Source organism: Opisthorchis viverrini, assembly GCF_000715545.1.
Source record: "Opisthorchis viverrini unplaced genomic scaffold opera_v5_236, whole genome shotgun sequence".
NCBI lineage: Eukaryota > Metazoa > Platyhelminthes > Trematoda > Opisthorchiida > Opisthorchiidae > Opisthorchis > Opisthorchis viverrini.
Window position 1 is genome coordinate 389,684 of NW_008751896.1, and position 23,801 is coordinate 413,484.

General features: G+C 44.3%; 3 protein-coding genes across 3 annotated transcripts in view; 2 read left to right on the forward strand and 1 right to left on the reverse strand.

Annotated features, from left to right (window-relative positions):
- Nucleotides 1-8,328: 8,328 nt before the first annotated feature.
- On the forward strand, nt 8,329-8,901 carry T265_08824 (hypothetical protein; the record flags this gene model as incomplete). The annotated part of the gene is made up of 1 exon (XM_009174736.1): nt 8,329-8,901. One exon carries the CDS (start codon nt 8,329-8,331, stop codon nt 8,899-8,901), a length of 573 nt encoding a protein of 190 aa, XP_009173000.1.
- Nucleotides 8,902-13,155: 4,254 nt separating this feature from the next.
- T265_08826 (hypothetical protein) overlaps nt 13,156-23,801 on the reverse strand; it is a gene marked incomplete at both ends in the record, with an annotated part of 73,842 nt that continues 63,196 nt past the window's right edge. The window contains 2 exons of the mRNA XM_009174738.1: nt 13,156-15,442; nt 20,054-20,458. Coding sequence (XP_009173002.1) covers nt 14,885-15,442; nt 20,054-20,458 — 963 coding nt within the window. The remainder of the gene's footprint in view (nt 15,443-20,053; nt 20,459-23,801) is intronic.
- Nucleotides 16,419-23,801, forward strand: part of T265_08825 (hypothetical protein) — a gene marked incomplete at both ends in the record, with an annotated part of 29,494 nt that continues 22,111 nt past the window's right edge. Inside the window, one exon of the mRNA XM_009174737.1 lies at nt 16,419-16,543. Coding sequence (XP_009173001.1) covers nt 16,419-16,543 — 125 coding nt within the window. The remainder of the gene's footprint in view (nt 16,544-23,801) is intronic.

Consider the following 23,801-nt stretch of genomic DNA (forward strand, 5'->3'; position numbering starts at 1 on the left):
ATGGTTTTATAGTTCTCTACTCAAACCAGATTGTGACCGGTGGGATATATTCCCAATGTTGGTTGCAGAATGACACTACAAGCTTCGTGGCCTTTTATTTACCGCGACTGTAATAGTGCTGTACATAAGGTAGCCTGGAACCGATAAGGGTTGGAAGCATTAATTTGCAAAAATGTTTTTTTGTCGGACATCAATGATCCAGTTTAGATGCTTCACTAACACACAAAACAAAATGATCGTTGCAGAATTGGAAAGTGGTAAATTCTCGATGAGTGTATTAGAAGCATTCAGACAGGCATTCACTAAAAATAATCTACGAATTTTTAAAAGTGTTTATTCTGGTCCAGCCTACGTCCAGTGAGTGCAGATTCAGAAAGCTATCGGTGAGACATTTGACTCAAAAAGTTTTGTTTTAGCTCTTGTACGTTATCCTCGTTGAATCAAATATATTGTTAAACTGCAAGAAACAGAACCAAAATTGCCTTGCTGCATGATCTATAGCTTTGTGATACAGGTAAATTACAACGTTTGAAACTAGCCTACGAGCTCACTTGTTTGCCTTTGCATACGAATGCAGTCGTTACCACTATTTCATAACAGAAATAACATAATCAGGTTGCTGCAGTCAACTCCGGATAATTAAGTGCGGTTTATTCTCACATTATGTCTGTTCGCCTAAATTTTTACGTTACGGACGTCAGTATGTCTCACTGCTGGCTTCTGTCTAATCGAAAGCATTTTTCGCAGGAAGTGNTAAAGGTGCAGAGCTCTTTAGGAAATAAATGGCAGGCGAAAAGTATCGCCACGGAGGAGCATTTAGAATTTGCTTCTCCAAGTCAATGGACAAAATACATCGCCTCCATTATTGGTGGGTAGCAGAAACGGGTAGCAGAAAAAGAAACGGGCATCAGTAGGACTAGCTATCGAACTGTCAATCCATTAGCCGGAGCAGAGCCTTCTCGTTCTGCTGTAACCCATGAACCTCGTAAAATATACTGTCTTATGAGACTGATGATAGCTCTGTCGGACTCCAGTTGATCAAGGAAACAGAATAAAGCAAACGAAAAGTATTCTTTTCTTACATGTGCTGGCATCTTTTAGCCCAGTGATGGATTGATATAATTTTTCCGCATCCACAGTCTGGCCCAGATCCTTGAGTGGCTCAGTCAGTGTGAGTTGGCCGTAGAGGGATAACGGCGTAGAAAAAAACGGTCAGTAAGTTCGGGAAGTAACGGACTGCCTTTGGTTGACGGCACGATGCAGCAGCTCGTGTCACGTAACAAATCAGATGGCACGGTTATCTCCGTTGAAAACAAATCACACCAAAAGCTATCTGACGGATGCGGTATATAGGTAGTACAAAAAAAGAGCCCACCGTGTGTCGAGGTGGTGCAGTGGATAACACGCTCGCCCACCATCCGAGGAGTTCTGAGTTTGGTCCCCGGACAACGAAATACAGACACCAGTTCCTAGAGAATAACCGGAATTTAGATAGGAGCGAAACAGGAGGAAACGAGCAGCAAGGATACAAAACGGCGTTACAACAAAAGGTTTAAATCACATTACTCATGAGTAGTCAGAACAGAAACAAAATGACCGCTGTCCACCGTTGATTCACATGGGGAATCAACATCTAGCGTAGAGTTTAGGGCGCGTCAGGGTTGTCCGAGCTACTTTAGCCAAGGCGATATGGTTGTATTGGGAAAGTAAACAGTCATCCGTCAAGCTGACTCCAATATCTGTCTGATGGGACGGACGATCTGTCCCTAAACAATGTACATCAAAACGTGCATTTGCTTCGTTGTAACGATAATTTTCGGTAAATATGTTGACGGTTTTCAAGGAAAGGGCCGTGGCAAACGGCGGAAACTGCGGCGTCGATTACATTGCATCAAACCCACAGAACTACTACTACACTTAGGGCTGGCCAAATGGTCCTATATTCGGAAGCACCTTGAGAGACTATTCATTTAGGACCGGGTCACTTCGTTCCTTCTTACGAAGCATTATTTCTTCACCTGGGTTATCTTGGAGAAAGAAGTTGATGTAGCGTATGATGAAAACATTGGTCACGGTAACTTTCCCAATCTGGGGAACCGAATATTCTAGTACTTCTCAGCTGAATCGGTCGCCAGTAGTTTTTCTGAACACATTCATGCCAGTATGCAGCATCGTCAAGAGTTTTGGGTAAGTCTTTAAATAATGTACATCACCGTAAACCCGTCCGACTCACTGACTAGCTAATTGAGAAGATTGTTGGCAAAAACTTGACGCCCAACGCGGTAAGAATATTTTATGGACAACCGACTGATTTTTCGGACAAAAGATCAACTGAGTGGACGGTGCAGCGTCTGCGTGACTGGTGTGATTGTCAGGTGCCATGTGTTATAGTGTCAAGGCTAGCTAAGCACCCGCACAAAATATTTTCAGTGTCACAAAAGTGAATTGCGCTGGGGTATTGCAACGACTTACGCCAAACGACGTCTTGCGATCGACTCCGGCAGCCTGTATGAAAGCCGGTAGATGAATGGAAAAGCATCGATTGGGTAAACAACATGACCGGTGTCGGCTAAAGCTGGAACGACTGCATTTCTGCTGGATCTGGTGACTCAGCTGGAAATCCAAGAAAGAATATGTCTAGGTACCCTTTTCTCAAGCCCCCTATTCGATCGCAGCAGCTAATCAGGCAGAACGGGTTCGGTGCAGGAATAAAAAACGTTTTTGTCTGAATATTTGCATAGTTTCAGGAGGGAAGAATTAAGGAAGACTAAAGTTTTCGGGGTTTCGTCATCGGGTCGGTGCTTAGGTAATGGCTAAAACAGGGGCGAAAAGTGAACTGAGAAACTAGTACTGGTTACGAGATTGAAAGAAGTGAAAAACGGGCCATTGTTTTTAACAAAATTATAAAATATCGTAAAAAGCTATTCAGCTGGTGATTATTTGAGTCTCCCTTGAAAATCGAAGCGGTGTGAAACTGAGTACATTTGTTGAAATTTTTTCATTTGGGTTCAAGTAGAACATAAGGCTGATGGAAACTCGGGCACTGCGCTTACCTGAGTGGCCTAGAGGATGACGAAACCGGTCATGGACTGTCGGATATTTTTCATCAAACTTAAGAGTACTCTCCTTCCGGCACTAACGCTACATCTAAGTCGATGGCTTAAATGGCCTAATAGACCGCCGAGCGACTGGATCGAAGAGTGTGTATCACATCAATATCATCGGATCTCGTCATTATAATGCGACTGCTCCGGCTGGATTTAAGCAATGGTGTTTTATTGGGGCTTGGTTTTCACAAGCATGACGACTGATGAGAGGATTCCAGAAACGGGTTACACGATATCTCTGATATAGCATTAACGTCATGACCTAAAAAGTTAATTTTGACCAGTGGGAACAATCAGATGACAAGAGCAGTAATCGCAGCAATCCCATTGGTTTGAAGGTAGTTAGACGACTGATGATGATCCATGGGTCATACACTATTGACATGCAAAAACGCTACTAATTTTGCACAATGCCATGAGTTTTGTTACGTCGGCAGTACAATTAGGCTGACTGTGGCTTTGCTTACAGCCTTTTCTCTCACGGTGGCTTGAGTGTCACTCCACTCGACCACCCACCTCACAAGTGGTCACCGTCAGGTTGGTTGGGGATATGTCACATTTTCCAATAGGCACCGGCAAAGGATAAGTGTGAGATGCTGTTTGAACAGTCAGGCGATGTGATTCGTCGGAAAGGTAGATAATTTATCTACTTTGTTATACTCTAACTTACATGATTTCAGTCATCCGCCTAACAAGGGCACACCATTAGACTCGTCAAGACCAAACCACGTTTTCTAGCCGGCATGGTCAAAGCAGTAAGTGGGAATCTACTTAGTAGCAGCAAACAAGTAGGTAAAATCGATCCCCTAGAAGGACAGCTGATACATATCTATGAAGAATACACGATCGTTGTCCGGTTTAGCGCTAATGTAACCCAGATAACTGCTTTTTCACCTAGTTTTACATTCCTTAACTTCTGGCAACAGACTTAAACTGGTGGTCCAGGCCACCAAAGCGTCTATCAGTAAGGCTATATCCGAACAGGTAGGGTGGAACAGCTGAATAAGCGTTTGCCGATACAGTTGTGCACGAAAGACTGGCCAACTGATCATTAAGATCGAACCATTATTCGATACGGTGTCCAGTTTAAAAAAGCAGTAAGCTGCAAGAAATAACCTAACTTTTCGAGTCACATGAAATCTAACCACTTGTGACAGAATCCAAGCCTGCATTGCTCAGGTCTTTTCTGTTGTTACTTTAAGGATGTTTTCTTTGATGGTTACCATATTCAGAGATTCACTAAACGCTGTCGACTCTGCTTCGAACAAATATCGGGACAGAAACGATGGCGTGTCGTCTTGAGTTGAAGAGTGGGTGCAAGCGTTGTACAGCCAAGTGCCGTAGTAACGACCACCGCCGTGGTAAGGCATCCTACTTGCTATCTGAAGAGGCAGGCAACAAGCCAAAAACAGGCCACAATTTTGATGCACTCAGGGTTCATTGGTTCCGTCACGGTTGCACTTAATCAGATTAGTACTGTCCAGTTCATTCCTAAAGCTCAGGCTTGTAAACACAGGAAAGCTGGATTGGTATAGGGGCTCGAACGTCTGTAGCGCAAAGGCCGAATTCTCGATGGTAGTCGACAAGCGTCAGTCGAAACGTCATCCTCAAGGTCATTGACGGAAGATATCCTAAAAATCCCTTCAATCATTATTACTGTGCACTTCGCTTACAGAAATTTTACGTCTGCGACTAATGAGTGGTTTCTATTCTTAGTCTTCCGAAATGCGCCTTCCTATAGGTTCACTGGGCTGAATTAATATGACCGAATATTACACACTCTTATGCAATGGTCTTCTAGAGTTCCTTACGAATGAAATGCTGACTGCGAAAAGTCGATCGGGCCAAAATAATCAGGAAATAATTGCATAAGAACAATACCTTTTCTTCGTAATGCACTACTCCTAAGGTTGCTTAAAATTCGCTGACAGCCCACAACTGGTTTCGCCCTTCTTGGGGCTCATCAGGTAGGCGCAGTACCGGAGTTTCCGTCAACCGTATGTTCTACTTGAAACCAAATTGCACGAAATGAGAGAAATAGACTCATTTGCAAACTAATTTGGTTTTTCGAGAGACTCACCTGGAACCTAGCTGAATCTACCGTTTTTGATGTTTTCAGGCAACTGAATGTACTGCACTAGGCCGCTTCATGTTTCAGTCGCTACGGAAAACCAAATTAATTCGCAAATGAGTGCATTTCGCTGATACCTTTTCTTGTACTGTCTAAATATGTAATAGGCTCATCATCGGAGGTCAAAGGCAAGAAAAATTCGTTTGTAAGGAAACCTCTCCACAGGTAAAGGACGACGCCAAACGGTACTCACTTTGTCAGTCTTCAAAACCAATTTCGCCATGTCAGAAGGACCATCTTGTAAAAGCACGTGTTGACTGACTCGATGAGAATGCAACATCTCTTTAGTGAAAATGTCTGGTAAACATATTATCTTAAAATTCCGTAATGCACCGTTGATGAATGTGTACATGACTGAGGTAATCTGTAAACATTTGTACCGAAAGGAACAAGTAACCGATCATTTGTAGTATTAGGAGATCGAGCTAAAAAGCTATTTGAATACGAGTAGTTTGAAGCCAGCCTCGGAGGGTTAAAATAGTAAGTGTTTTGAAGCTCGACTTTCCACGGTGGATTGTAACCCGTATTTCTACACAAATAGTCTGTGGCATCCGTTAAGCATCGAAATAAAACAAAATCAGAAAGAATGGACTCTAGTTCGAGAATACCCCGTTTCGTATCCGCAGTGTTAGAATGCGTTCCGGGCTTAGGATAACACAAATAATTATTTAGTTGACCTGCAACGAATGGCTACTGAAAATAGGAACGATGAACGAAACAGCTGGACCCAAAGTGGCTTAGAAGCTATGTGGTTGGTTTGTTCATCAGCTGGAGTATTGCCAACACTGGTTTTCACCGGGAGACCAAACTGAATCCGGCTGAATATCCCGTTCTCCTTCAGCTAAACTTGTTGCATAAGACCGCTTTACGTTTTTTTGGTACGAGATTCGAGATTGCGTATAGATAGAACACACTACTCAGGTGGTTGTTGAGAACTCTCCGATAGTTCAAGACCGGCATCGCCCTTCTTTACGAATGTTGTGAGGTGCAGTGCCCGGTAAAACCACATTCGTGAGCAAATAAGTGAGCATCACAAAATGTATTCAATTTGTGTCCATCAAATGATAAAGTTGACGAAAACTCTGAGACTGCGCCTGTCTGGTGAGCCCCCAGGAGAGCACTTCAAAACAGCATTTTTCCTTGCTAGGCTGACTACAGTGATACAAAGTCAATGACATCAGAAACTGCTCGAGTATCCATTTGGGGCTACCCATTGTCTCTTTGTTAACCACTGTACAACGCGTAGGATGGTCTTGCCACCACAGTATATAGGTATTCATAATAACTTCATAATCGTCCTTGTAGTGGCATAATAACACCTTGTTGCACATATCTCTTTTCCATCTCATCTGCTCCGGACAACGAATTCGTCGGCGGGGCAGTCTATATTCGACAGCATACCGGCCAAACTCACGGGATGTATTCAAAGTCATCTGCTGCAAATGCAACAGGTAGTAGCTGAGACTAGCTAGAAATATCGCCGGCGCTTGAGAAAACTCTTCAATACGCTATGACTGAGCTGTAGCTGGATGCTCGTTTGCATGTTTGCATCCAATCAACTACTATGGTGGTAGTTTGAATTATCAAACCCTATTTTCTTTATTACTGAATCTGCATTTCAGCGTCCGTATTTAACCAGTTTTTTCCACACCTGTATAACAGACGGAAACTGATAGCATTCTGAAGGGCACTGAACCGTGCGGGTGTTAACACCACATAGAAAAATCGGCACCCGATTTCTTCCACCGCAATCGTCAAGACTTCGCGAAACGTTGAGACTTTCGTTCACTTCGAGTAGGGCCCGAAGGAATTGAGTACTCCATTATCGAGCCACGCCAAACTATGAGGGCTATCACATTTACACACCGCATGAGAAAATTAGAGACCCGCACAGTTTATCATGACGGTTTCCGTGTTCTACGTGCTCACACCTGGGGTGATATAAAATTCTAAATGCTTAATAAGACATCAACTCATCAGTCAGTGGTACAACTCATAGGTTGGTCGCAAGCAGTATCCATAAGCTCCATACTGTGACCAAATTAACACACGGTATTGTTTCTATCTCAGCTTGCTAGTCTTTAAAGACAAACTTTCGGCTTATACGGCAATGAAACATCTGCGTCATTCTTGATGTTGTTGTCTGTGTTAGTGATGATGATGATGAGAATATCAATGCCGAGGAGGTCATGGTAAACGACTTTGAACATTAAATTCATTTAGATTTATCGAATGAAGGTGCAGCTATAAAGCGAGAATATAGATTGATCGACTTCGCAAGTATCCACAGCTGCCAGGGTTACGGAGTATATCTCAGAAGTGTTCGAACAGACACAAAGAACAATGTATATGATTGCACTATCACCTGATTTTACGAAGAGACAATGCTGATGGGTATTTTCTCTCAGCAAGCTGTCATTCAGAAAAACACCATTTTCCATATCAAACATCACGGAATGCATGAGCAGGCCTAAATATTTAGCTTCAGAAGAAATTGTCCCCACTAGTCCTTGTATAATAATACTTTCTGTGACTCTGTGGGGGTTCGAGATAGCACAGTAGGTAACGCGAAAACTCACTGATCGTAGGGTAGGTAGTTCGAACCCAACCTCAGCATCCAAACTGCACCTGTCTAGGCTCGAACAGTCCAGTAGTATCTCGGCCGTCGTACTTCCCCCAGTTGGTATGGAAGCTAGACGCTAAAAAGACGTTAAAACTGGACGATTGTTTGACTTTCACGGCTATGTGGAAGTAGCCTTTTTTCTACTCAGATCGTAGTGTCAGGCCTCGAGCAGGAAATTTTGATTAAAAAGTGGCACATATTTTCAGCTTCAAAGTAACCATGTATGACAAACTAGTCTGGATTAAGTGGCCAGTTACGAGCAACTCCTTCAGGCAAATAGGTATAAGTTAAGTAGGCTTCAACTCAACAAAACTCTCATTTTCTATCAAGTGGGTGACAGGCAGGATCAGCTGACGTCACTGGAAAGGCCATGAGTTTAAAACATGAAGATCAATATTGTTACATGTCTCACACTTGTTCACACACGCGATACTCATTAGAAGCTAAGCATATTCAAATCATTGGCTATGTCCGCCGCACAAACTGTGTTTATTGAAGAGAAGCTTGAGGCTGATTCAAATATATACAATTCAGTTTGCCCCCTTGATCTGCTTCCTACAAAGGAAGTGTTGAAATGGGTTATAATTGACTACGTTTACTATCGTATATGTCTGCGCGGGTACAGTGGAATCACTTTGTTCGAAAAGGATCGTGGCAAAACACACAAGCACGTGGTGTTGGATCTAATTCTACGGCGCTTGGTGGAACGAGCCGAAGAGCTGGAACTGAAACTCAAACCACGTTTTGAAAACAGAAAGGCAATGCTACTATCAACGCCCGAACGGGCACAGCTGGACTTTATGGACACCTTGGAAAATATCTGGGCCGATGGGTTGGCAAACTGGGGGCGTTTCCTTGTTTACATCACATTCACAGCTGTGTACTGCATCAGTTGCCTGGACTGTGGCATGGTTCTACTAATCAAGACATTGGTTGAACACGCCATTAACGATTTGGACGCCAAAATGGGCAGATGGCTGTTGGCCCATGGTGGATGGCGTGGTCTCCTGCGTGCGGCCAACGACGTTCGGTTGAACTGACACACTCATTTAGTCTACCGTCAGATTCTGTTCATCACTTTACTTTCCTAATTCCGATGGCAATGACACTTTGAGAATCCACTCCTGATAAGTGAGACCATCTATTTGACTGAAAGTTTGGGCCCTGCCAGTTCAGGGGTAACTCTGTGGTTACTAATCACATATATTTGTTTGATGGAAGGGTACACTGTGACCATAAATTTTAAACGTTATTTAATCACAGTCCAAGCATTTGCCATAGTCACCACCACCATTACAGCCGTTACCGTGACCAAAACCACATCACCAGAGCCATCGTCTTCCTCCTCCTCAGTGCATCAGCATTACTGCTTGAAATTAGCGATTCACTGTCATAGAGCCATGCCAATCCATTTCAAAAGAGTGATGATTTCGGGATGAGATAAAAATGAGGCACCGGAAGAGGTCTGGTGAGGGAAATGCTAGAAATGTCACATATCGATCACTTATTATTAGGGGAAAGAAGTCAATCTATTGAAGATGAGTAGCATGAACGCCGAGACTCCCATTTCATCAAATGGGAGTCTAAGCATCATGTGTAGCAAAATGTAGAATCCGGGTGCTGGAGTGCATTTCCTTCACGGTGACGCTGAGTAAACACAAGTGGAAGTTGCATAATTGAATTTCGGCAGTTACAGTTTACGCTTTCCTCGAAATCATGACACTGAGTATGAAGGGGGTACATGTAAATCCTGATGGCATCACATACTTTCTACTAAGAGGAACAGCACAAAAGAGTTTCATGGTTTTACAAAGTAGAATCCTGTATCAATTACTCAATACTTTCATAACACCTTGCAGGGGTGAGATGGCTCGAGTTGTTAGAGCGCGAATTTACTCACCGGAAGGTCCGTGGTTCAAACCCGACCTCTGCCTCTCGACTTCCCCTGTCTAGGCTTGGGCAACCTGGTAGTATCCCAGCCCTCTTGCAACCTTCAGGTGGCATGGCAGTTAGGCACCGAAAAGGTGCTACAGCTGAACGATTTTTTTGCACGTAAAATGACGCCGCAGGCGAGCAAGGCAGCTAAAAAGTCGATCTTGTGCTAAATAGCTATGGCAGCTCATGCTGGATATCATATTCATTTGTGAATCAGTGGTTTAATTGGTGGCGCATTGGTTACGCACACTAAATGCTAAAGGGTCCATTCATTTGATTCGTCCAGGTACGGATGCAGTGCGCATTATGCGATTTCTGAAAACTCAGCAAATGATTCCTACCGAGAGTGTATGCCCTCAGTGTTGTATTTATTTTGCGTCCAATCGAAGGCTGGTCGAATACCCTTCTTCACCTCTTCAAGACTAAGGTGATGCCAAAGCCCTGCGTTTGTTAAGCAACGAAGCCTCTCCGAGGGCTGATTCAACCCAAATGGTACTTAAATGTTATAAAAACCTATGATTCTATACTTGGCTTGAGTCGAAACTTCGCCTATACCTTCTGAGAAAATATTTTGCACGTAATTTCTTAGATTTGTGGGGTCGGTTTAAAACACTTATCAAATTACCGCTGGTATGCATCATCGGAAACTGCTGCTGGGTGCGCCGCCTGAACTTCACAGTGCGTGGTAAGCTCTGTGCAGTTGAGAGACCAACCTTTAGCCACGTCATCTAAAACGATTCAAACGCGTGGTGCCTAAATTACACTCAGTTCACACATTTCCCAAATGAGTTTGTTCATCGTACTTGTTTGCATTAGACTCGAAATAAGCGCAGCTGACATACTGATTCTCGGAAGCTAGTAGGACAACGCTCAAGCTTGGCCAACCGCAGCCCGGTTTATGAGTATCCTTCAATGTACATGACCTCCGCCTGATGAGTCGAAACTATGTATGTTACTTCGCCTTGAAGCGCTCTTCTGTGCCACTGTATCTAGTTGAATGTATCGCGTGACTCCGTGAGCATCGAATACTATCCCATCTGACTGACTGTTTGTCCCTCTCATGATCGGCTTTGCTTGCCCCTAAATATATATGACGATTGCCTCCTGTTTAACGGCGCAAGCAGTGGAATCGCTACGATGTGATTCCTCTGAGGTGACTTCACGAGATTTAGAAGAAAATTAGACGCTAGTATGGCTCATCTACGAATACTTTCTTCGATGTCCCTCACTCTAAAAATGCGAGTCAACAGCGCTACGTTGCGTAGTTATGTGATTCCGAAATGTGTGACGAATGCCGTGTAGCGAGAGTGTATAGGACAGGTACATTATGAGCACGCTTACAGAGGTTGCTGTGATCGAGCACGAAGTGTAATCACCATCGCTCGTACGTGCTGTTCAAGTCTGCGCGACTACCATTAATATGAGGCAGCGTTCCTACCACTAGGAAATGATATACAGTAGGGACTCCGTGTAAGCATCATGAGACTGATGTTATGAGATATCACATTTTTCGTAAGCGGAACATAAAAGAAGTTACATGAGGCAGAATGAACGAAGCATGAGTAGGCGCGCAAAAGTTATGCGCACCACTCGGTTGATGCGTTGAAATAGCACTGGCCATCTAAACGGATGCGATGGGAGCATCGCAAGCAGGATGACTGGGTGTCCCTATGCTATCTGCCTTTTGGAGATGACCCAGGGAACTCGTCCGCTATAGCTGCATAGTTGTGCCGAGTAGTATCAAGGATGAACAGTCAACCATGTAAATTCTACTTGGCTCTCAGGTTGAATAAAATTTGATAGTGACACACAAGCACCCTATCAATACCTAACTGATTTTGGGACATGCTTATGCAAAATCCGGCTATCTCGAGTTATCGTTCTGCATGGCTAACTGCACTTACACAAAGAAAATGTGCCCAGGTTGTAGGATTAACTGGTGAAATACGACGAGGAACGGATATGACGGGGAGTTGCTACGTGCGGAGCGCCAAAACTGATACAACGCAATAAATTCGTTCAAATGAAGGAGTCAATTGTGACGAAAAGCTCGATACGACTGAAACAAGCCTGAAAATCGTCAGAAACTCGAATACGAGACGGTTATCACAGCTGTTCCTTGCGAGCCACAAATTCGTGGTATTCATAGGGACACTATTCGGCCAACACACTTAAAAACAAGGGACATCAGAATGGTAACCAGCAAAGATGCCACACATCGTTCAGCTATAGCACCCTTACGGTGCCTAACTGCCATGCCAGCCGAAGGAAGCACGAGGGGTGGGCAAGGGAAGTCGAGAGGCAGAGGTCCAGTTCGAACCACGGACCTTTCGGTCAGGAAATTCACGCTCTAACCACTGAACCATCTCACATCACACACATCAACCAACAACGTAAACGGAGGTTTAGATGAAACATTCCAACCAAATCACAATCAAATTACAATGAAGAAGCCTATTGTGAATCACTGGTATATCCCGTGATTGGCCGTGTAGAAGGCGTTGAGGTGAATACAAGGAGGTTACCTTAGTGGATCAGTGATGAAAACAACGAATAGGCTGCATACATCGGTGGAAGTGGAAATGATTGGAAAACAAGGACGATTCACGGATTCTGCTTGCTATCAAGTTGCCATGGCAGCGGAGGCATTGAGACTGCAATCCACGGCCAGGACATACGTATACATTGGCCAAATACACAACTCATACGTTAAAATATACACAACGACCAAGTGACACTGGATTGACATTCCAGCAGCTCCGAACTACCGGAGATGATAACCGTCAATAATCAAATCACTTTGACCGGTATTTTCTCCTTGCCTAATAAACAGAATAGCTCTTCAGATGCCTGCAGGCGAGCCCCGTGGAGGAGACCAAATAATGTAATTCAGCGAAGCAAAACCCAACAAGTCCAACAATCTGGAAACAAAACTGTTGAGTTGACTGGATGCTGAGAAGAAGTGATAACCGTCATCTTTCTGCCCCAGGATGACAATTCTGGCTAGTCCGTACCGAAGCAAGGTTAACCGAAATCACTATGTTGGAAAGGGAGAAAGACTGCTCAGACGAGTGGATACAGAGTCAACCAATCCCAACAGCTAGCTTGAGAACAGTTTTCGACATGCTTTGTCCCTCAAGATGCAGGACTGTATCGGTTGAAGGCACTCTGACAGGATCAAGCATCTCTCCATTGGTGAGTTTGTAACAATCTGTGGTTACCACGGTCGGAATTTGAGGCGGATTGATAGTAACTAGACCACTACTATTACGTACCCCAGGGATTTGCACTTAACTCACACTTGGGTAGGTAGGCGAATTTTGGAGGAGAAAACGCACAATATTGAAATGACAAAAAGCTTTCGAATTGATCTAATTCCATGGTTCGCACACAGCGTAGTTTCACACAGAGTATTGAGAAAAAAGACTGAAAAAGATATTACAAAAATACAAATGATAATAACCATACTAGTGAGAAGAAATTGAAATATTGATAGACAGGTAGATAGATAAAAAACATGCTGTGGCAGCAAGCGCGGATTTTCAATACCATGATGCACGGCCACAACGGAGTGAGATGGGATCTATGAGGGGCAAAAGGGCCCCGGTCATCTTCACCTGTAGTTTTTCAGCTTGCATGATGCCCGATTGATCAATGCAGCAGATAAAATGAAAGATGGCAACAGAATTACTCACAGTTACGAAATAATGATAAGTCAAAACTGTACATGCTAAACACTATTGTGATCTGTTCAGTGTAAACAACCACGGTGAAATGCATGAATCTTGTGAAAGGTAGGTGCTGTTGTGGAGGTAAACATCTGATCAAACTGCTTTGCTGGGGATGAGGCGTGTAAAAAACACAAGAACATTGTAGACGAGGGTGATGTGAAAAATGAACAGCACGAAGTGGTCTGCAATTAATTCTTGACGCTCGTAAAGGGAATCGCAAAATACAAACGTCTAGATGGGCAGACGAACAAAAATGGGGAAGCCCAACAAATCCTTTTAAAAATGTGGTAAAATCACGGATATTCCCTTTTAAAGCACACCAAGCAATGCACAGAAGGGAACGCCTCAGGTACGAGCGAGGATGTGCGCGACACGTGATGTTTCAGGGAATCGGTCGGGCAATAGTCTACTAGTCTTTCAACTGAGCACCGTGGGCGTCATGGCTGTTGGGTGCGTCGGTAGATCTGGAAATGCACGTCCGTTGGGTAGCTGCCGGTCTGGGTTGTGGCTACCAGACACGCGTGGGCGATCAGAGGAAAACTTGAACGTGATTGGACACTTTTCCACATTCTAATGAATGGACATTCCACTAGCATATACGCGCAGCGTCGAGTGAATGGAAGTCGGTAACCTCCAATCGTCAAGACGCACAAAGCGTCGATCAATAGCTGGTCGACGGCTTAGTGCACAGGACAAGTTCGTCTTACCTGCTCTTTACCATGGAGACAAAATATTGGATCGGAATGCAAACCCATACCTACAGGAAGGGTATACAGACACCTATGCAGAGCAGAGAGTACACGCGGGCGGATATGGAGTCCAACCGAATGTCTTTTTCTTTGTTTGCTCGTGTGCGCTTTTTGTATTCGCACGTGTGCACGTGGAAAGCCAACGCAAAAGCGAACAAGCCGCTCCACCCGTCAGGTGTGCGAATCAGTGTCCGCGGTGTAACAGGCGATCCTCGAATGAAAGCGCAGCAATTATTTGTCTGTTTCGGTTACAACCATCCAATACACGGGGCACAGAACTACACAAAGACGATTGTTCATCTGAGAGGGAGAGTGAGAGGAATAATCCACGGTTGAGGCAAGAGGATAGTCGATAAGTAGCTCTGATCGGCGTCTATGTGGTGAAAAAAGGAACCAAAAATGAAGTGAAAGACGAATGGGTAGGTTTTATGATTGTCACCGTTGCTGCTCAAACAGTGTTACAGAGTGACCCGGAACTTTATCTCCATGTTCAGAAACCTGTAGGTAGAGGAACAGAACATCAAGTTAGACGAAAGACAAGGAGGTAGTCTAGTAGTAGTGGCAAAAGCAACCGGCCCTTGTGGACTTCGTGTAGCATCGATCGTTCATTATTGATTTTCCCTTTGACGTTGACATTCCTGATAGGCTGGAAACTCGAGCAGAGCATGATGGATGAACTCATACTGCTCGTTCCTTTGTACCATTCCACCTCGGTCTAGCCTGAGGCGACTCACAATACGCAATATGTCAACGACACCTTCACGTTGAAGCTGGGCGCAACCGATGCACAGAGCAATGAAACACCCAGTTCGACCCACACCGGCACTGCAGTGTACGATAATTGGACCATCAGCAGTAGATGTGGTGGTTGCTGGCGTAGTTGAACCAGCAGGATGTTTGTGCGGATCACATCCTCGGATGGTTTCTAGTGAAGTGATGGGCATAACAGTCCCGAGAAGATCACGCTGGATAGTAGATGATTCTGCTTTCACCGTTGAGGAAGATGAAGGGAGAGGATGGAACAGAGGTGAAAGTTTTCGGCATGCTTCCGTAGCGTTGACCAACTGCAAGAGCTGACGCGCAGAAGCCGGAGTAGTGTCTGGCGACGAGTGATCTGGCCAAGCGGTATACCAAAAGTGTTCGACCTTTCGCTCTTCCATGTTATGCTAGAATAAAACGGACGAATAGGTTCAATAAAAGAATTCGAAAAAGAGAAATGGGTCGAAAACAATCTTAAATCATATAATGCAAGTGTAACTTTTTGGTTAAGGATATCAGAGTGGAGACTCCACTCGGATAGACCGCAAGCTTACCAAACATCCATGACACGGCTTTAAAATATGCATAAATATACCGTCATTCGACAGAGATGATAGCGATTCTGTGGAATTTCGTTGGAATAGTCACACCAAGAAGCGATCAGCTAGCACGTATGGTGTGTTAAGAACTACCAAGGTCATCCGTTTATCACGACTTTCTCCGAAAAACGCTGCTCTTTCATAAGCGGGAACAACCATTTTAGCAGCGCATTATCCCATAAAGTACATGGCAAACAAGATTAGAGTCGAGGCTAATACCAGTTTCGGGTACATCTTGAACGAGAAGTACAAGCACAAATGTGGGGAAAGTGGTGTAACCTTGGTGCCATCTCGAAATTGAGTTTTATGAGAAGTGACGTACTTACTCGCTGATTTTCCGAGTGAACACATGTATCTCTGACCGTTTTTAAACTGTTTTACACAGCAAAATACATGACGAAACTGCGACATTTGAAGAACAGAGGTTTCGCTGCTGAGATTCATTAGAAGGAAGGCCACCTTTCGCGTCACAAGGGAAATGAATTGTTATATTTGCTAGGTTGAAACACATAGTAACATGGCTTCCTTAAGCAGAGGAAGCAGGAGTTATCTTGATGTTGGCTCTGAACAATGCAGGTTGGTAATAGCCAATTCAAAATGCGGTAATAAGGAAACGTGTGTTTGGTGAAACAATAACAATCAATAGAGGAAAGCAGCCAGTGATAGACACTGCATGACTTGGAGACGTGCTGTACACGCTAAGTCAGCCAGTATAAAAAACAGGACGTCTGTTTTTGTGCCCAAAAGCATACAAAGATCACCCGTACTTGACTGAACAAAGGAGATGAGGACTAAGGATCCCAGTAATGTCGATTCAACTCGCTTTCCGAAGTTGGGCCGAGTAATCCTATCTGTACCCGAAGACGATGCAAGACTAAGATGCGGACCGTCAGTAAGAGGGTGCTTGAAGTGAGTTTCCAGCCAGAGGTGTAGGTACATCCGAATACTCGTTTTGGTCCTCCATGAGACCTTATTTATTTTCAATTTCGTTATTCCTCCAATTACAGATCAACTCAAAATGAGTTCTTTTGAGTCTTTTTTAAGACAGGTAACTTAAGAAGATGAAGAAGGATGAGATGAGATCATAAATTACCAATTTTCCGTCAAACATAACTCAAATATTCATCCAGGGGTGTCGCGTTACAACGTATATCAGCCCTATTTAGAGGAGTTGATCAAATTTATATGCCAACAGTGCTTAGAGTCGGGACTTTCGGAACCGAGTCACTACGATCAGCCACAACGTGTTGTGTGGTCAATTTATGATCCAGAAGTGTACGTCTCTGAAACAAACAATATGGAATAGTCTTATAGGTGTCCAAACACTGGGTTGATCGGAAAGGATGTCACACGCACCCCCGTTTCTTCCTGAGCTACTATATGGTACCTATTGCTGCTACGTTCAAATGTCAAATTCAATCCAAAAGTCAAACAAGGAGAGGAGACGGGGAAATTCTAAGCAACCAATTTAGTGTGTGGTTTAAACTTTCCCTCCGTCTATTTATGCAGTATTGCATGTGGGCGTATTCTGGCTGAATCGTCCCACGAAATTTCCGCTAACTGACGTGAGGACACTGAAACAATTTAGTTTCAACGACAGCTTAGTTTCGCAATGTGTTGGGCGGTTGGTTGCATAACTACGGCGAAAAAAGCCCGACCGTGGGTGGCGTAGGTGGACAACTGGCGTAAAACTGGGTAAATTAGCTGGCTGCCTCAGCGTGCATTGTTTTAGGATGGATAGCAGATTGACAAAGAACTACATTTGCGCTACATATCGATAATTGGGGCGCAGCTAGCTAACAGAAAGTACAACGGGATAAAACAGGCCTACAAAATAGCGTTTTGATATAGTCAAGAGGATCGCAACAATGGGTTCACTGTTGTACATATCTCTTAGGGGAATGCGTACTGGAGTTTGAATTGTGAATTACCAACGCGTCAAGTACTAGTTCTCAAACAGGTTATCCCGCTTGGGAATCTTAACAATAAGTGAAGAAAGCCAGTAAAAAATTAGGATGCAGGCGCCATAAGAAGAGATCAGATGACCGTGGCTATGGAGTAATGCACACCTCAGTTCCTTTGAGCCAAGCAGTTCACGAGTCTGCTTCGACTTAAAGGCCTCTGATAAAAACGCGGACAATAATCTATGTTAAATGGAGAGCGCACACACCATTCATTTGATCTACATGTTTCCACGAAGGAACGGAAAGAATAAATTTAGTATCACTGATTCCTCAAAAGCCTTCATACGAACCAGAGATCCGCGGTTCTTCGACCGTTTAGAGAGGGCGTTCAGTACAGTATTGCTTCTCACAAAAACCTTGCATCTCCTCTCACTAGAAGTCGCGCTCGGGAAACCTTGTGGTTACCCAAATGGTCAATTTACTCCCCAAGAGATGTCACCATGGAAATACTCTATTTTACAGACGGAAAATTACTAGTCAGTTTTCACGTTTAACGGTTACTGCCAAAAGCACCGTCGAGACAAAATCTCACCAGCTTGTTGACTGGACTTAGACTGACTTTGCTGAGGAACAAGACTCCAATAAGAACCTCTAGTTTATTGATTTTACAGGGACTATAAGCCAAGAGAGTTCACTTCAGAGAGGGGTATAGTAAACCTGCACCAGGTTCCACAACTTTTTGGGTATGAAATAAGGAAGGAAACCGCCCTGTCCTATAGAATCTGCGCAAACGACCAAACTGGGTGCTGAACTGCATGCCTTCCAGAAAACTTTCACAGAGAATGTTTATCCAATAGAATCACTGGAGATTGTGGAAAACTTTACTACCACGGTATTAGTATTAACTCTGACGGAAGTGTCTGATGAAGTCAATGCGAGAATCTCAAAGGCTCGAATCACGTTTGCTAATTCGCGTCACTTGTGGCGTCAAAATGGCATCTCACTAGATCTCAAGGGTCGTGTGTACCAGGTGCGAGACACGGCCTCTGCGGACAGATGTGAGGCGTCTCCAGGTTTTCGACCACCGATTCTTCAGAAGCTTGGCTGGTTTTGGATGGCGTCAACGTTTTAGTGATGAGGTGGTTAGAAAACGGATATTTGGTTGTGCGGCAGGTACTTAAATCCAAGAAAACATCCATCCTCATCAACTAGGATGGCTCGGTCATGTGCCACGCATGTCTAAACACCCCCTACCGAGATGAGTGTTGTTCTCCGTGTCTCGTTCAGGATGGCGCAAACCGCGAGGTAGACACCACATGACTTGGCAGAAAGGTGTGAAAGAGATCACGAAGAGTTTGGTTGTTGGTGTCGTACGCTTTCCAGGATGGGTCCCCGTGACCCCGTCTGTGCTTGGACGGAGACGTTGCAAGAAATGACGGCTAATCGATGTCAGTGGCGTTCGTGCTGTCAGTTTCTTTTCAGACTGTCCAACTGAGTGGTTGGAGGTGTAGGCTCCTCAGAACGCTTGACATAGGCCAGCACTAGGTCCCCTCCCTCAACTAGACCAACCTTGTGGTTGTCCGGCAGTGAAGCATCTGTGTCAACACGGAAGTTGCTGTCTTTGATGATAATGACGATGATGATCCAGAGTAGTTCGTACGGATGATTGGGGAAAAAACATTCAGTGTTAAAGAAGCCCAACAGTCTCAAAAAGCGCATGTAGATTCAACTACCATTTAAAAGTGAGATCACTTCCGAAAAGCTAATCCGATACCTGATGGTCTGTTTACGGCGAACGTTCAATGCAGCACAACTGAGGATGCTGTTCCATAGGGGTCTAATGCTCAATACAATTTCAAGGAAGGGTGCCACTCCCAAGGTTCCTCTAAGGCTACATATTCATTCATTTGCAAACAACTTGGGTTGGACGACACGACGCTCAGAAAATCTCAGAATCAAGGAGCAGCTTTCGATTGGCCAAAAAGCCGGGGCAGCTAAATACAAGCTCTGTCGCCAGTTACCTGATCGACACCGGGTTATTGCGGCCGAGTTATTCAGCGTAACCTGTCGAGTACCGGAAAACTGACCGAAGGCTATTTACTAACCAATGCTTAAAACAACCGAAATGATCGCTATTCGTATAAGCAATTCGCCTGTCTGCCAGCAAAAGATATGAGTGAAACCTCTGACACTGTCTTGGCCCACGAACCAAACTTTTCCGTCAGTGTTGTTTTTATACCACAAGTAGGAATACACTAGAGTACTTAAACTTAAATTCGTGCCTCATCGCTGTACTTGTCCGAAGAGACGTGACTGTTCGCAAGCTCATGTTTTCTTACCAAAGTGGGAATGCTTAGTGGATATCTGGAGTAACTCATATCAAAGTTCCCAATACACATTTTACGAAAGGCGACCGACCTAAGGTCCGATGCGATACAGACTGGGATGTAAAGTAGACATTATAGGCATCATAGAGACAGAGTAACAGATATGAAAGTCAGAAGGGAAAACACACCCGTAACGTTAACGCACGGACGGAGTAACCTTCAAATCGTTCCAAAGAGTCGACTCGTACGAAAATGTCCCCAAAATACTGTGCACATCCCGGTAAAGCCAAAAGATGACAAGCATCAGGGTTCGCACATTCAATTAATTTGGTTGACTTCGATCCGTCTGGTTCCGCCAGACTATGCTCATCCAGACTGGTCATCCCACTGTCCAAAGGATTGGAACTGTGCAGTCGTGTTGAACGAGGTACAGAGGATGTGTCAGATAGGGAAGGCGAGTCGGAGGAGAACGGACTGCTTGTGAAACTGCAGCTTGTGTGATTGCTGGTTGTGGATGAGGGAGTCATACCAAACGGCGTAAGAGACATGACTGTTTCCGGAACAGAGTTGGGAAGGTACAACTCACACTTGACCTGTGTCACCAACATGACAAAAGAAGAAGAGCAGGACTAGTCATCCATTGAACAGAAGCTCAACGGGCGAAAAGGTGGATATATAAAAGACCAGATACATCGAGCCATCAAGCAGCAGTTCTTTTTGAACAATTGAGGAAAACAAGTGGAGCAACGAATGGTAAGTTAACTGTCTAAAGTTTATTACAAGGTGGCACGTGATCCCAGTCATGAGTCATGAACTAGTTATCATGAGAAGAACTGTTGGGCGTTGGCACGAATAAATTGGGAAAGTATGGCTATAGGGAACACATAGTCGGGCCACTCGAATACAACCTCAGTCGAACTGAGGCTATCAGAAACTGTATGAACTGTATGAACATTTACTTGCTCTAGCTGCCATGAATTACCCCGCTAAAAGGCGAATACGCCGGGACGGCATCAGTTCAGTGGAGAGGGAGTCTCAACGGGAACCACACACACCTGGGAAATTCAACTTCTGATGCAGAAATGCCAATGGCAGTATAAATAAATCATGTTTCTTAGTACTTAGAACAAGGATGGTGCTCATTCCGTAGTATCGCGAAACACCGCCAACAAATTAGTACTTCTGAATCTATCCCAAGCAGTACACCACTGAACCAAAACGGTTTTGCGCGTAAGACGACCCTTTCATGTATCCAGCATGACTTATGGAGGTTGATGGCTCATGAACCGTATTTCATTGAGCCCAGTGCCAAGAATGATGTACCCAGTGGCTAAGACACGAACTCAATAAAAAATCAATTCATCAGCCATACATCATGTACCATAGTCATACTAGTACCAGCTGCTACAGTTTCGATCAACGGAAAGTGGGAGAGAGTAGGACATACAGTCAAGTCTTGGAGATGATGGCACGTCTAGTTAAGGAACAGGGTAACTATGCATTGAAGGCGAAATAGTTGATGCACGAGCGCCACTGACTGCGCGATTGGGCCAGTGTTATTAACCGTTGGTGAGTTGAGTCCCGGCGTCCCCATCCAAAGGGTTGGCAGTTGTCGACCCGACTCAGTTTGCTGGTTAGTGTTTACATACTTTGTTGCCAGGTCATACACTGCACACTTCTCGGTCAATTCCGCTGAGCATAAGGAGGGGGGTAAAAAGCTCTGCGATTCAGACGGTAGTTTGAATCTAATCACAGATTTTTGAAATCGCTTGTCTAGACTTGAGCCACCGAGAATAATCTCAGCTCACGTCCTTCCTTTGGATTACAAGGTGTCTCCGTGCGTCGAACTACCTGATAATACGTTTTTTTTGGAAGACAAGCTGTATGTGCACCAGCGTACATTACTAATGAAGTGAATGAGTAGTGTGTGGTCGGCAGCTTAAATCGCCACCCCTGAATCTCACGGAAGGTAGATTCGAAAATTAGTGACAGTATTCAAAAAACGGCTACGGAACCTCAACAAGAAAACTGTGGATACAGACTCTTTCAAAGAATCTGGGCAAATGAGAAATTTGCTTTCGGGTTTGGTAAGCTGTAACCGCACTGCGCACTGAAATGCGCGTTCATGTGACACAGGTTACCTAGTCTACTGGCTAAAGTGTACACCACACTGTAATTTTTGGAGCCGCTGGGTGTGCTTGTTTGTCGATCCTGAAGGTACCGTAAGGCAAAGCGACAATACGAAAGGCGGCTGAGGAAGATTTATCAGTTAAGAGGTGACTCAGTCCCTTCAGTGACTCTGGTGTACCATTCGTGAACCCTTCAAGCTCGTGTCTTTGTCGATGCGATTATCCCTCCCTCCCACTGATTTGAACACCTGGGATACGGTTCAGTTCACCAAGGGCGCTATCGACGCAGACAGTAAACCTATTGCCGAAATGAAATTTCATCCGCGATGGCGTCAATTCTTCAGATGAGAAGCTGAGGGATCCCAAGAAAACGTAGTGCATTTTTGAGTCTGTCAACATCAGTCTGCAGATTCGATTTTGTCATGTCCAAACAACAAAAATTCGACGCAGACAGTAACTGCTGGATCTCCGATGTTCCTGAACGCCGAGAATCACAGAAAAGCATTCCTCGTAGTACGTACTTTCAAATATACTAACCGACTATCGCGTAATGAGTGAAGAGGAAAGAGAAAGAATGAAGGTTTTTCGACTGTTTTGGGAATACGCCCACCAGACTACTGTACTCGTTTGGTTGAAGCCTGCGTATGTACTAGTCACTGTCCACGCTCATCAATGTTCTACTTCATATAGCATTGAAAAACACATATTGTACTTTCACAAACGGGTTAAAGTACCCTGCACAAATGTACCGAGTAGCGCCACGAAGGTACTACAGATGTGGCGTGGGATACTGTAAACTGAATAGTGGTGGTGAGGGGTGTGATATGACGATGGAAGTGCGAGCAGTATATTAGTACATTATTGGAGTACATTATTGGAGTTATGAAGAACTAGAAAACCGTAGCAAACAAAGGGGTTCAACTACACAATCCTTCCTCAAAATATATAAACAAAGCAAGGTTTGCCGCTGAGATAAGCAAGACTGCATAAGTAGTACCTCCTCTCTATAATAAACGGCCTCTTGTTCAACAAAACCTGTTGAACGTGACCGTACGGCTATGAATCACAATCTGCTGATCAAATGCTTTTCTCCGCTCAGATCACTGACTCTGAATTATACCAAACATACTAATGGGAAAGTTGCTCATCTTTGTTCAAGTTCAACGTCTCCAAACCGCAACAAGTAGAAACCGGGAGGAAAATATTCTACAGGGGATGGACAATTTTCTGTTTAAGATACACCAGGTCCTTTTAGAAGCTTGGGCTCCTACGATGTCACTTGGTCCTCGAATGAATAACGTATTTGATCCTTCACATATCTGCAGCAGTGCAACTCTGCTTTAGGTTGGTGTCGATCAGTATGATAAAAAGTAACGCCCAACCTGCCTCAAAAGAGTGGAACGTGTGTAAAATAATGGCTGGGAGAGTTGTCTTGCTTCGTAATAGATCAATCTCAGACCTGAGATGTGCACCACATTTGATGAATGCTGCGTCAGGTGCATCGCAGGTAGAGGCTAAAACAACAATATGGACTATGACATCATCAATCTTCGGTTGTCCGATGGTTCCGTTTCAGCTGACTGAGGTAGGTTGACTGTGTCAAACCACTGTATCCCTTCCTTCATATAGCACATGGTGAAAACTGGGCAAGAACAGAAGGAAGGCTACGATGAGTAATACCAAGCTTGCTGTCCTTCCTATCTGAAGCCGCTTCAGGTCAGAAATCCTACAAAAGACGATAAGTAATTGTTCGAGGCGGTGATCCATCAGTCTTGCACGGAATACCCGGTCCAAAGTTTTAACACGT